Source organism: Mustelus asterias, chromosome 15 (genome assembly GCF_964213995.1).
Source record: "Mustelus asterias chromosome 15, sMusAst1.hap1.1, whole genome shotgun sequence".
NCBI classification, from domain to species: Eukaryota; Metazoa; Chordata; class Chondrichthyes; order Carcharhiniformes; family Triakidae; genus Mustelus; species Mustelus asterias.
In genome coordinates, this window is record NC_135815.1 from 22,560,262 (window position 1) to 22,573,820 (window position 13,559).

Sequence of the window (13,559 nt, forward strand, 5' to 3'; positions counted from 1 at the left end):
ACTCCTGCAGTGCCGCACACAAACGTCAGCCCAGATTATTGCTCACGTTTCTGGACTCAGGCTTGAATCTGCAAACTTTTGACTCAGAACTGACTGTTCCACCTCTGAGGCATGGCCTGAGGAGTTTCTGTTTTGATATGCGTCTTAAGATCACGCGGGGTATGGACTGGGTGAGTAAGGGAGCAGTTGTTCCCCTTGGCTGAGGGAATTTTAGGGTAAGGGGTAGGAGATTCAGAGGGGATTGGAGAAAAAAGCCTTTTCACTCAGTGGGTGGTGGGAATCTGGAATGCACTGCCTGGGAAGGTAGGGGAGGCCAGAAACCTTACAACCTTTCAAAAACATTTGGATGAGCACTTGAAATATCGTAATATTCCAGGAAATGGGACAAGTGCTGGTAGATGAGATGAGCGTGCCTTTAGTGGTAGATATTGTGGGTCCAGACTCGATGGGCCAAAAGGCCTTTTTTTGCACTGTATAACTTTATGGCTCTACGGTGTACCTATAAGGGACTATTTCTTAGACATTTAAACTGTTAACATTGCACATTTAGAATCCACTGCCAGAATTTAACCGCCTCGCCTGCCCGAGGCTCGTAAGATCGTGCCTGAGGCCAACAGAGAATGCCATTCTGCGAGCCTCACCTGCCCCGATTCCGGGCCGGACGAGGCGGTAAACTTCCGGCCCACATTATTGTTTTACCAATCGATTGTCGTATGATTGGTCTGTTTACATGGAATGGAAGAACATAACAGCTTTCTCCTTCAGACATAAAACTTGATATTCATCTCATGGTGCTCTGACCACCTATTGTGCTCTCACCTCCTATGAGGAGGCGGGCTGCAGACAAAGAGGGGGGTGGGTTCCTGTGCACCTGCAGGAAGATTGCAGTCCATTTCAGAAATGCCACTATTCGTACAAACAATTACTTTAATTATCTGCCCACCACTATCTGGCGTGTTACCATCACTGCTTCGCTCCCGTCTCCAGCGAGTGCGTGAGGCGCATTTTTATTCGAAATGTTCTGGCACCCATCAACCATAGCACCCCCTCCGCCCCCCCTCCCCCCCCTCCTCCCTCCCCCCCTGCCCCCCACTCCCTCTACCATCAGCACTCAACTACAAAGCTTCCACGGGGCTGCTTGCTGCTGCTGCAGGGGCTCACATTTCTGCAATACTGCCAGGCTACACTTCTCATATCTGGGTACCAAGCCCTCCCACTGGACGGACCTGTGCTCGGGACGCACTGCGACCATTACAAGACCTGGGGTGGAATTTTCCCGCCACACCCACCACGGGAATCGCCGCGGGTGGGACACGGGACCATGCAAAGGTCCGCTGACCTTGGACGGGATTTTCCGGCGTCGGGGCGAGCGAGGCCGGAGAATCCCGCCCTTGAACACACAAATCCCGATTGGCCAAGCTGAGTTCAGCAAGGTGAGGGCACTGCGCCTGACTACCTTCCCTGATGCCTCATTGCAACTTTCTGATTACCGTCAAGGAGTTGTGAGAATGTTACAAACAATTGCAAGCATCCGTCCATCTCAGGAGATGATGGGCCGCGCTCAGAGTGCGTCACGTCCACATTGAATGTGGTCTGTAGTGGCCAATTTGTGAGTGACAGTCCCTCCTATAACTGGCAAAGCTGAATAGTTTCTACCCGAGGTCAACTGGCGCTTTATTCCTCCCAGCAGGAAGGAAACCTTTTGCCGTAATTTTCTGATTACCAGAAGAGGTTGTGAAAATCTCTCAATTATAAAATCCTTACAGTGCAGAAGGAGGCCATTTGGCCCATCGAGTCCGCACTGACCCTCCGACAGCACCCTACTCAGGCCCAGTCATCGCCTATCCCTGTAACCCCATATATTTATCCTGCTAATCCCCCCTAACCTACATCTTGGAACACTAAGGGGCAATTTAACACCCGCACATCATAGGAGTGTGGGAGGAAACCGGAGCATCCGCAGTCATAGGGCGAATGTGCAAACTCCACACAGACGGTCACCCAAGGCCGGAATTGAACCAGGGTCCCTGGCGCTCCAAGGCAGCAGTGCTAACCACTGTGCCACACCAAAATTAGATTTTTAATTCCAATAATCTGCCATGGTGGGATTTGAACCCAGGTCCCCGCAGCATTATCCTGGGTCTTTGGATTACTAGCCCAGTGACACTACCACTGCGCCACCACCTCCACAATATTAAAGCAAAAGAAAAAGGCGAAAGACTTCACAAAGATAAGAATGCTGGAAACGTACAGCAGGTCACTCAGCATTCATGGAGAGAATTAAATTACTATTTCACACTCAGTCCTTCCTCAGAACTAAAATCTGAAAAGGTGAACAGGCATTCCTGTCGGGTCAAGGTGAAGAGGAGGAGGAAGTGAGGGGAAACAAATAAACTCAAAGAGGAAGATTCAGTAAAATGACCTGTAACCTGTTAAAACAAAAATCGGATTTTCAAATGATTGAACTGATCTTCACTCTGGAACATGGAAGGAGACATTAAATAAATTACTGACACAAGCGAGTCGAAGAATTCACTGGTGTCTTGTGTATTCTACGAGGCATACCAAGGAAGAATCATAGAATCCCTACAGTGCAGAAGGACACCATTCGGCCCATCGAGTCTGCACTGACCACAATCCCACCCAACCCCCGTCCCTGTAGCCCCACATATTTACCCTACTAATCCCCCTGACACTAAGTAGCAATTTAGCATGGCCAGTCAACCTAACCCAAAGTCCAAAGCACATCTTTGGACTGTGGGTGGAGACCGGAGCATCCGGAGGAAACCTACGCAGACACGAGGAGAATGTGCAAACTCCACACAGTCACCTGAGTTGGGAATCGAACCCAGGTCCCTGGTGCTATGAGGCAGCAGTGCTAACCACTATGCCACCGTGCCGCATGAGGGAAGAGGCAAGAAGACTTGAAAACATCTAAATTCTGCAAATCAAATCTGAGGTGAAAACGACAAGCCCTGGCAAAACGTGTTGGGGTCTGGCTGAACAAGAGACTTCAGACTTTACCCGAGCCTTTACTTCCTTTACAGTGGAGTGGTGGTGCCATTGGGTAAGGCTGTACCTGTGTCTGGGAGGAAACCACACCCTTCATCAGAATGCAATGTGCACAGTGGACATCAGTCATCTACCACAGTTCATTCGCCCAAAGATTATGAGAGTCAATTGATGAGAGCGCTTTCTGTTTCCTGTCATTTGCATGCTAGCAACTCACCACGCAATCCAGCCTCCCATCCATTGACTCCATCTACATTTTCCACTGGCTCGGGAAAGCAGCCAACATAATCGAGGACCCCACACACCCCGGAGATACTCTCTTCCATCTTCTTCCGTCGAGAAAAAGATACAAAAGTCTGAGAACACTTAACAACCGACTCAAGAACAGCTTTTTCCTTGCTGCCATCAGACTTTTGAATGGACCTGCCTTATATTAAGTTGATCTTTCTCTGTACCCTATCTGTGACTGTAACACTATATCCTGCACTGTCCTCCTTCTCTCCTCCCCAGTGTACTCTATGAAAGGTATGTTTTGTCTGTACAGCGCAAGAAGCAATACTTTTTATTGTATCCCAGCGCATGTGACAACAATAAATCAAATCCACTCGGGTCGCCTGTGTACCCCTGATTTCTATGTTGCACCAAGCCTCAGGGAGTCGGAGCTTGACGTTTATACAGCCAGCTTCCTGGATCGTGCCGATTATGGAGAAATCAGTAAAAGACACTGGGGGGAGTTTTCCCATCCCGCCCGCCATGGGAATTGGAGCTGGCGAGGGACGGACCATGGAAAGGTCCGTTGACCTCAGATGGGATTTTCTGGTTTCAAGGCGATCGCGGTCGGAAAATTCAGCCCGCTGGGTTTCAAACGGACCACTTTTTAACTTCCTTTCAAAATGTTCAGCTGGAACTACAAATGTATTGATGCTGCAATGAGGCGTGGCTGTGATTGCCCCCCCCCAGCCTCCCTCCCCAGCCCATTCGAGCCACTGTCCCAGCTACACAGTAAATGGGCCCAATGTGCCCCCAAAATAGTTCAACTCTTCCGATCCCATATCGTGAGCTGGGATCAGAGGGAAAGGCACAGGGGCAAACTTCTCCCTACCAAAGTCGTTGCATCAGAAAGGATAATTCGACCCCACAATCCGCAATTTAATCCAAGATCTTTCAGCTCAAAGGCGCAATTTGCAAACTGTGCTTTTGTTAGGGAGGGGCAGGTAATTTATGTAAAGAACAATGTATAGCCAGGAATGATAGAACTGCAATCCAACTGAAGAATCCAGGTAGCTGCTCAAAAACTAATGATCCTTGCATGTGGCTACAAAGCTGTTTTGTAGTTTGCGGTATCCCAATGAATTAGAACTGGAACAATGGGACTGACTGATTGCATGGGAAGATTTCAGATCGCAAGATACTTATGGAACAGGAATCAGTCGCGAAAATGCCAGATTTTATTATGAAAGATGGGATAACTAAACACTCAGAAAATAATGGTAGGATTAGGCAGAGTCAACATGGATTCATGAAAGGGAAATCGTGTTTGTCCAAGCTGTTGAAGTTTTTTTCAGGATGTAATTTGGCCGTACGTCAGTCTCCTGGCAGCGGGAAAGCCTCCTGTGATTAGACCGGAGCCAGGGAAGACCCAATACACAGGAAACAATCCCATTCGTGGTGACCTGTCAATAAGGCTCATTAATGAATCAATAGATAGCAATTATCCCTGAAGCCACAGCAATTTAGGAATTAAGTTGGAGTCACACGCCTCCCAAAGGCCACCCCTGTCAGATTTGCCAGTAGTACTCTACGCTCGACCAAGAAACCAGCATGGGGAAAGGGGGCAGCAGCTGAAGGCCACCCCCTGACCTTGCTTCCAATCCCCTTGCACCTCCCCCCCACCCCCGACCCATTCCTACCCTCTCACCATTCCCACCCTGCATTCCCATTCAGGTGGGATTCCCACTGCCAGGATCCTAAGTTGTGGAGAAAGCCCAACGCCAGCCAGGGAATGGCATTTAAATCGATCAGGCCCCACCTGGGAAGTGATGCAGGTTTCCCACTGGTTATCCAACCATTGGGCGGACATACATAAGGAACATTAATAAGACCATGAAAAGGAAGGAGCAGAAGTAGGCCATTTGGCCCATCGATTTATGGGTGGCACGGTGGTTAGCACTGCTGCCTCACAGCGCCAGGGACCCGGGTTCAATTCCATCCTCGGGTGACTGACTGTGTGGAGTTTGAACGTTCTCCCTGTGTCTGCGTGGGTTTTCTCCGGGTGCTCCGGTTTCCTCCCAGAGTCCAAAGATGTGTGGGTTAGGTTGATTGGCCATGCTAAATTGCCCCTTAGTGTCAGGGGGACCAGCAGGGTAGAAATGTGGGGTTACGGGGATAGGGCCAGGGTGGGACTGTTGTCGGTGCAGGCTTGATGAGCCAAATGGCCTGCTTCTGCACTGTAGGGATTCTACAATTCTATGCTTCTGCTCCTCCATTCAATGAGATCAAAACTCTGCAGTCCACCATTTTCTACGCAGTTCATATCTTATCACCCACATTAACATGTCTGAGAAGCTCTGCTGATGTTTCTGAACTTGTCTACATGAATAATGGTGCGTATCTAGACTTCACTTTAGGAATGAACAGATGTACAGCTGGTCTGCAAATTCCTATTATCCTCTAGCTCCCTGAGCCTGAGAGAAATTCCTGAAGGAACATACATCTTACGAATGGGGTTAGCATCCTTGTAAAGTAAGTGATGAAAAGAGTTAAAGGGGAGGTTTGGCAGTTCGGCAGGAAGTAAAAAGAAGAAAACATAAAAGCAAAAGTAAGAAGAATTACAGGAATGAATACCTACACCAAAATGGCGAATAATCGAACCAAAGCATTTAGTGAATCACAGCTTTAAGGCTGAAAAGGCACAACTGGAATTAGATTGCGAAGCCCAACAGGTGAAAACAGAGTTGGGAAAGCTGGAATTTCTCCATGCCGATCAGCATGCCGGTGTTCAGACATCTTTCTGCTCCTGAGCCATTTATATGGAGTCAGGTGGTCAGGGTAAGGGGAAAGGGCAGCTATCTTGTTAACATAATTAAAAGGCCTAGTAAGGCCAATGATTAAAGGGCAACAGGAATTTCCAGCCAGCCTCTGATCCCCTCAGAAGTGTCCAAAGCCCAGCAGTTGTCCGGAACCATGGGCCGCACTGTGGAAGGTTTTTACAGCCTTCTTCATTGGATCTTTGAGGAGCATATGGGATGACTATTTCTGACATGGTGCAGGATCGGGTCCCGGGTTCGATCCCAACCCCAAAATGGAAACGTAGCTCCTGGTGACTGTGCCGAGAGGTGCTGATGCTGCAAATGACCAAATGAAGCTTGTTAAGGTGCTCTGCATCCATTGAAATAGACGGCAAAGATAGAGTGAGACTCAGTCTCTAACTCTAATCTTTCACTTCGTAGGAACACAAGAAATGGGGGCAGGAGCACGTCCCATTACCCATCGAGTCTGCCCCACCACTCAGTATGATTATGGACGATCATTTTCTTCAACTCCATTTCCTTACCCGCTTCCCATATCCCTTAGTTCCCTGAGAGACCAAATATATCATTAGGGGCGGCACGGTGGCACAGTGGCTAGCATTGCTGCCTCACAGCGCCAGGGATCTGCATTCGATTCCCGGCTTGGGTTACTGTCTGTGTGGAGTTTGCATGTTCTCCCCGTGTCTGCGTGGGTTTCCTCCAGGTGCTCCGGTTTCCCCCCACAGTCCAAAGATCTGCAAGTTAGGTGGATTGGCCATGCTAAGTTGCCTCTTAGCATCAGGGAGACTAGCAGGGTAAATGAATGGGGTAATGGGGACAGGGCCTATGTGGGATTGTGGTCGGTGCAGACTCGATGGGCCAAATGGCCTCCTTCTGCACTGTAGGATTCTACGATTCTATGATTTGTCAATCCCAGCCTTAAATGTATTCAACGATGGAGCATCCACAACCTTCTGGGGTAGAGAATTCCAAATATTCACAACCCTTTGAGTGAAGGTATTTCTTCTCATCTCAGTCCTAAATAGACGGCCCCTTAACCTGAGACTGCGCCCCCGTGTTTTCGATTCCCCGACCAGCAGAAACAATCTCCCAGCTTCCATTCATCTCGAATGTACTTTAACAGCTGGAATACAGCTTGTACCTTCTATGATTCTTAGTGCCATATTGTTGTAAACATCGCAAAGAGCAGATCTCAAAGTCAACGACACAGCTCTTGGCCGGGTGCGTAGAATATGACATTATTTTGGCAAGTACACCCTCTGTAGGCTGAAAATTTATGACTGAAGCCTCAAAGGCACTTCCTCGAAAGTAAAAACTAAGGGCAATGCGGAAAAGGCCAGCGATGTCCAAACCGGCATTGCTCCGAGATGTCCATGTGGTGACCTCATGCACAACATAAAAAGACATTTATCTTCTATCATCTGCCAGCGAAATACTGCAAACAAAACGTTCATCCAGTTTGCAGAACCATAAATGGAACATATTGTGTGCTACATCTGTTGGTGCAAACAGTTCTTGACTGACCTCCGGTATCGACAGTCAGTACTAAAAAAGCCGTTCTGTAATTCAGGATGTGAATACCACATTAAAGAAAAATTAATTGAGTCTAATGATCAAACTGTACAGCTGGCTCATGCATAAAGATGTAAATAAGGCAGCGCTCAAAATGCTCAGTGAATGACTTATGGGTTCCAGCTTGAAGTGTGTTACGGCTCAGCGCTCTTGACCTTCTCATGAGCTCCTGTTGATCAACACTTTTTTTTCTTTGCTCTTGTCAGGGCAAGACGCCTGTTTCATAGAAGTTACTTTTCCTCTTGGCACCCAACCAGGATTTAGTTCCAGTAAGGGGGCCTACCAACACACCAGTGGGAGAACCAGTGGGAAACATATCTGTAAGAGAGGCCCAACATGACTCAAGGACCCTCAGGCACTTCACTGGCCAACGTCAGGCCTTTTGCAGGGTCAAGCCACCCGTGGGATTTCAGCTGCCAGCCAATCAGCGGCCAGCACCTCTGCATTGCCAGCCGTGCCGTCAGGTGTGCTGGTTAATGCCGGCAATGCCGCAAGTCCAATTGGAGGATTGCCATTGGAATGCATGGGCAAAGGTGAATAAGGATGAGGTTGTGGGGAGCGGGTTCCCAGAGAGGAGGGGATTGCGGGGGGGCTTGAGCCAAGGCAGAGGGAATGGCTTTCAGCACCCAATCCATACTGGGTCATTCGTGGGACATGGGCATCGCTGGCTGGCCAGCATTTATTGCCCATCCCTCATTGCATTTGAGAATCAACCACATTGCTGTGGCTCTGGAGTCACATGTGGGCCAGAACAAGTAAGGACGGTAGATTTCCTTCCCTGAAGGACAGTAGTGAATGGGTTTTTTATGACAATCGACAATGGTTTCATGATCATCATTAGATTTTTAATTCCAGATTTTTACTGAGTTCAAATTTTACCATCTGCCTTGATGGGATTTGAACCCGGGTCCCCAGAACATCACCCTGGGTCCCTGGATTACTGGTCCAGTGAAACTGGGTGGGCCGGGGGTGGGATGTGCAGTATGTGCAAACGTCCACATGATTGTGAGGATCTTAGCTTTTAGGTCATGACAGCAATTCAGAAAAAGGGCCGCCCGCTCCACACCAAGAAGCCGCAGTCTTTAGATGGACCTCAAGGCCCAGAGGTAACTCAGGGTCAGAGTGTCCCAGAGGTCACTCAAGGTCACTCAGTGTAACCATGTGAAATATCCTCAATGGAAGCTCAGGAACCCCCCCACTTCTATGCTGCATCTACTGGGGGTGCAACTGTCAGGACAGATAAATAAGCACAGCAGGGGTTACACAGTGGTAATTCTTAATTATTCCCATTAAATATTTGGCATAATTTAAATTATGCAGAATGCAACACACGACCAAAAATCTGGAAACACAGTTCTGGTGTTGATAGTATAAAAAGGATGGGCGTTGATTTTAGGGCCTTGCTCGGGCGAGACCAGAGGTCTCTCTTATAGAGACCTCTCTTATAGAGGTCTATAAAATAATGAGGGGTGTAGATCAGCTAGATAATCAATATCTTTTCCCAAAGGTAGGGGAGTCTAAAACTAGAGGGCATGGGTTTAAGGTAAGAGGGGAGAGATACAAAAGGATCCAGAGGTGCAATTTTTTCACACAGAGGGTGGTGAGTGTCTGGAACAAGCTGCCAGAGGTAGTAGTAGAGGTGGGTTCAATTCTGTCTTTTATAAAGCTTTAGACAGTTACATGGGTAAGATGGGTATAGAGGGATATGGGCCAAACGCGGCAATTGGGACTAGCTTAGGGGTTAAAAAAAGGGGCGACATGGACAAGTTGGACCGAAGGGATGTAAACCTTTATGACTCTATGAGGTCAACGGAGATTTCCGTTGTCGGACCCCTGTTCGCTCCGATTCCATGGCGGACAAGATGGTAGAGTTCGAGCCGACATGCGCTGCAGAAAGTGCAAAACAAATACTGAGAGATTACAGCTACCAAGAACGATCGAGCAGGGATCAAAGCTCCCCCGAAATTATCTGAGCAATGGGAGTGTTGCTTGCATATGCTGACTGTTTGCTTGATGATGTTTCTAGTGGTAGCATGGTTGTTGCTGTAGGCCAGCTCTGTGACTGCACCTGATTGACTGAGAGGCACTATTGATAATGTGTTCGTTTCCCAGTGGCCTGCCTATGATCTGACAGCTTGATTGGAATAAAGATGACACAGAGGGCTAGTGATGAATGAATGAGTGGATGAATGAAAGAGCGAATATGAATGAATGAATAAATGATGTCTGCTGCTAGGACACCAGGCACAGACCCTCATGATATACACTTTGGGATCACTAACAAGCTGGATCTTAAAGGAGTGGAAAACATGTGCATTCAGGAGGATTACAGGGTGATGATGGAGAGCACATGCTTGGAGTTTAGGACCTTGGGCCCATGGGGAACCTGTGCCTTGTGCTCTCTTGTCTTGCATGGCTCTGTTTATTGAAATTATAATCTAAGTGTAGAGAGCTTCAGAGATCCCCCTGATCTCTGAGGCAGTACACAGCCTCAGAGATCCCCCTGATATAACAGTACACAACCTCAGAGATCCCCCCGATATAACAGTACACAACCTCAGAGATCCCCCTGATATAACAGTACACAGCCTCAGAGATCCCCCTGATATAACAGTACACAACCTCAGAGATCCCCCTGATATAACAGTACACAACCTCAGAGATCTCCTCGATATAACAGTACACAACCTCAGAGATCCCCCTGATATAACAGTACACAACCTCAGAGATCTCCTCGATATAACAGTACACAACCTCAGAGATCCCCCTGATATAACAGTACACAGCCTCAGAGATCCCCCCGATATAACAGTACACAACCTCAGAGATCCCCCTGATATAACAGTACACAACCTCAGAGATCCCTCTGATATAACACTACACAGTCTCAGAGATCCCCCGATATAACAGTACACAGCAGGCTGGAAGGAACTTGTTGAATAAAAGTTATGGGCCACAGTAATCTTGACAACCGCAGTCAGTGGTGCAAGAACACAAGAATGCAGAAATAGGTCACCAGGCTCTTCAAGCCTGCCTCGCCATTCAATGCGATCATGGCTGATCTATTGCAGCCTCAATTCCTTTTCTGTGCCATTTTCCCGTAGCCCTCTATTCCTCGATTTATCAAATATTCATCCACCTCCACTTTGAATACTTCTAATGATCCAGTCTCCAGCACCCTTTGGCGCAGAGAAGAATTCCAGAGATTCACTACTCTCGCGAGAAGAAATTCCTATATGCCTCAATTTTAAATGATCGGCCCTTAATCTTGTCGCTACGTCCCCTTATCCGAGACTCTCCCACAAGTGAAAACATCTCACCATCTACCCTGTTAAGCCCTCTCAGTATCTTATATGTTTGAATAAGGCCACCCCTCACTCTTCCAAAGTCCAAGGAATAAATGCAATAAAGGCCAAAGTGCCATTTGCCTTCTTAACCACTTTTTTACAGAATCCCTACAGTGCCATTCAGCCCATCAAGCCTGCACTGACAACAATCCACCCAGGCCCTATCCCTGTAACACCTGTTAATCCCCCCCACACTAAGGGGTCAATTTACCATGGCCAATCAACCTAACCCGCATATCGTTCGAGTGTGGGAGGAAACTGGAGCACTCGGAGTAAACCCGAAGAGCAGACATGGGGAGAATGTGCAAACTCCACACAGACAGTCACCCGAGGCCGGAATTGAACCCAGGTCCCTGGCGCTGTGAGGCAGCAGTGCTAACCACTGTGCCACCCACCATACTTGTTGCATCTGCATGCTGGCTTTTTGTGATTCATGAACTAGAACACCTAGATCCCTCTGCACTTCACTCACTTGCAGTCTCTCTCCATCGAGATAATAATCTGCTTTTTGCTTCCTCCTACCAAAGTAGGCAGCACAGTAGCACAGTGGTTCGCACTGCTGCTTCACAGCTCCAGGGACCTGGGTTCGATTCCCGGCTCGGGTCACTGTCTGTGTGGAGTTTGCACATTCTCCTAGTGTCTGCGTGGGTTCCCTCTGGATGCTCCGGTTTCCTCCCACAGTCCAAAGATGTGCGGGTTAGGTTGATTGGCCATGCTAAAATTGCCCCTTAGTGTCCTGAGATGCGTAGGTTAGAAGGATTAGTGGGTAAATATGTAGGAATATGGGGGTGGAGCCTGGGTCGGTGCAGACTCGATGGGCCGAATGGCCTCTTTCTGTACTGTAGGGATTCTATGATTCTTCTATGAAAGTGCATGACCTCACACTTCCCCACATTAAACTCCATTTCCCATTTCACAATATCCTCATCACAACATGCCTGTCCACCTACCTTTGTATCATCGACAAATTCGGAAACCTTACATTCTGTCCCTCGCTACAGGTCATTAATGTAAATAGTGAATAATTGTGGGGCAAGAATTGAACCCTGAGGTGCTCCACTAGTTTCACCGTTCCACTCTGAAAAGGATCAATTTATTCCAACCCTCTGTTTTTTATGTGACGGCCAGTTTTCATTCCATGCTAACACACTTCCTCCAATTCCATTTACTTTACGCACCAGCCTCTTCTGCGGCACCTTGTCAAATGCCTTTTGAAAATCGAAATACACTAGATCTACACTAGATTCCCTTCTAACTACTCTCCTTGTTACATGCTCAAAGAATTTGGGCAAATTTGTCAAACATGATTTTCCTTTCATAAAGCCATGTTGAGGAGGTTTGCTTACATTCAGCTTTCCTAAATTATTAGCTATTTCCTAAGAACATAAGAACATAAGAAATAGGAGCAGGAGTAGGCCATCTAGCCCCTCGAGCCTGCCCTGCCATTCAATAAGATCATGGCTGATCTGAAGTGGATCAGTTCCACTTACCCGCCTGATCCCTATAACCCCTAATTCCCTTACCGATCAGGAATCCATATCTCCGTGATTTAAACATATTCAACGAGGTAGCCTCCACCACTTCAGTGGGCAGAGAATTCCAGAGATTCACCACCCTCTGAGAGAAGTTTCTCCTCAACTCTGTCCTAAACTGACCCCCCTTTATTTTGAGGCTGTGCCCTCTAGTTCTAGTTTCCTTTCTAAGTGGAAAGAATCTCTCCATCTCTACCCTATCCAACCCCTTCATTATCTTATCGGTCTCTATAAGATCCCCCCTCAGCCTTCTAAATTCCAACGAGTACAAACGCAATCTGCTCAGTCTCTCCTCATAATCAAAACCCCTCATCTCTGGTATCAACCTGGTGAACCTTCTCTGCACTCCCTTCAAGGCCAATATATCCTTCCACAAATAAGGGGACCAATACTGCACACAGTATTCCAGCTGCGGCCTCACCAATGCCCTGTACAGATGCAACAAGACATCTCTGCTTTTATATCCCATCCCCCTTGCGATATAGGCCAACATCCCATTTGCCTTCTTGATCACCTGTTGCACCTGCAGACTGGGTTTTTGCGTCTCATGCACAAGGACCCCCAGGTCCCTCTGCACAGCAGCATGTTGTAATTTCTTTCCATTTAGATAATAATCCAATTGGCTATTATTTCTTCCAAAGTGAATAACCTCGCATTTGTCAACGTTATACTCCATCTGCCAGATCCTCGCCCACTCACTCAGCCTGTCCAAATCTCCCTGCAGACCTTCTACGCTCTCCACACGATTCACTTTTCCACTTACCTTTGATTATTGACTCCAGCGTCCTGCCAATAATACATGTTAAACTAACTGGCCTATAGTTTCCTGCCTTCTTCCTTGCTCCCTTTTAGAACCAAGGAGTCACAGTGTCTGTTTTCCAATCTTCTGGTACCCTCCCGGAATTTAACGAGTTCTGAAAAATTTCAATCGATGAGTCAATTATCTCTGCAGCCACTTCTACTAAAACCCTAGCGTGCAGTTCATTGGGTCCAGGCGATTTGTCCGCCTTTAAAGTTTATTTATTAGGGTCACAAGTAGGTTTACATTAACACTGCAATGAAGTTAC

At 47.6% G+C, this 13,559-nt stretch overlaps 1 protein-coding gene across 1 annotated transcript in view; it reads left to right on the top strand.

Moving 5' to 3' along the window:
• The first annotated feature begins 7,949 nt into the window (after positions 1-7,949).
• LOC144504903 (ALK tyrosine kinase receptor-like) overlaps positions 7,950-13,559 on the top strand; it is a 304,540-nt gene continuing 298,930 nt past the window's right edge. The window contains 1 exon segment of the mRNA XM_078230651.1: positions 7,950-8,077. Within this exon segment, the coding sequence (XP_078086777.1) occupies positions 7,950-8,077 (128 nt within the window).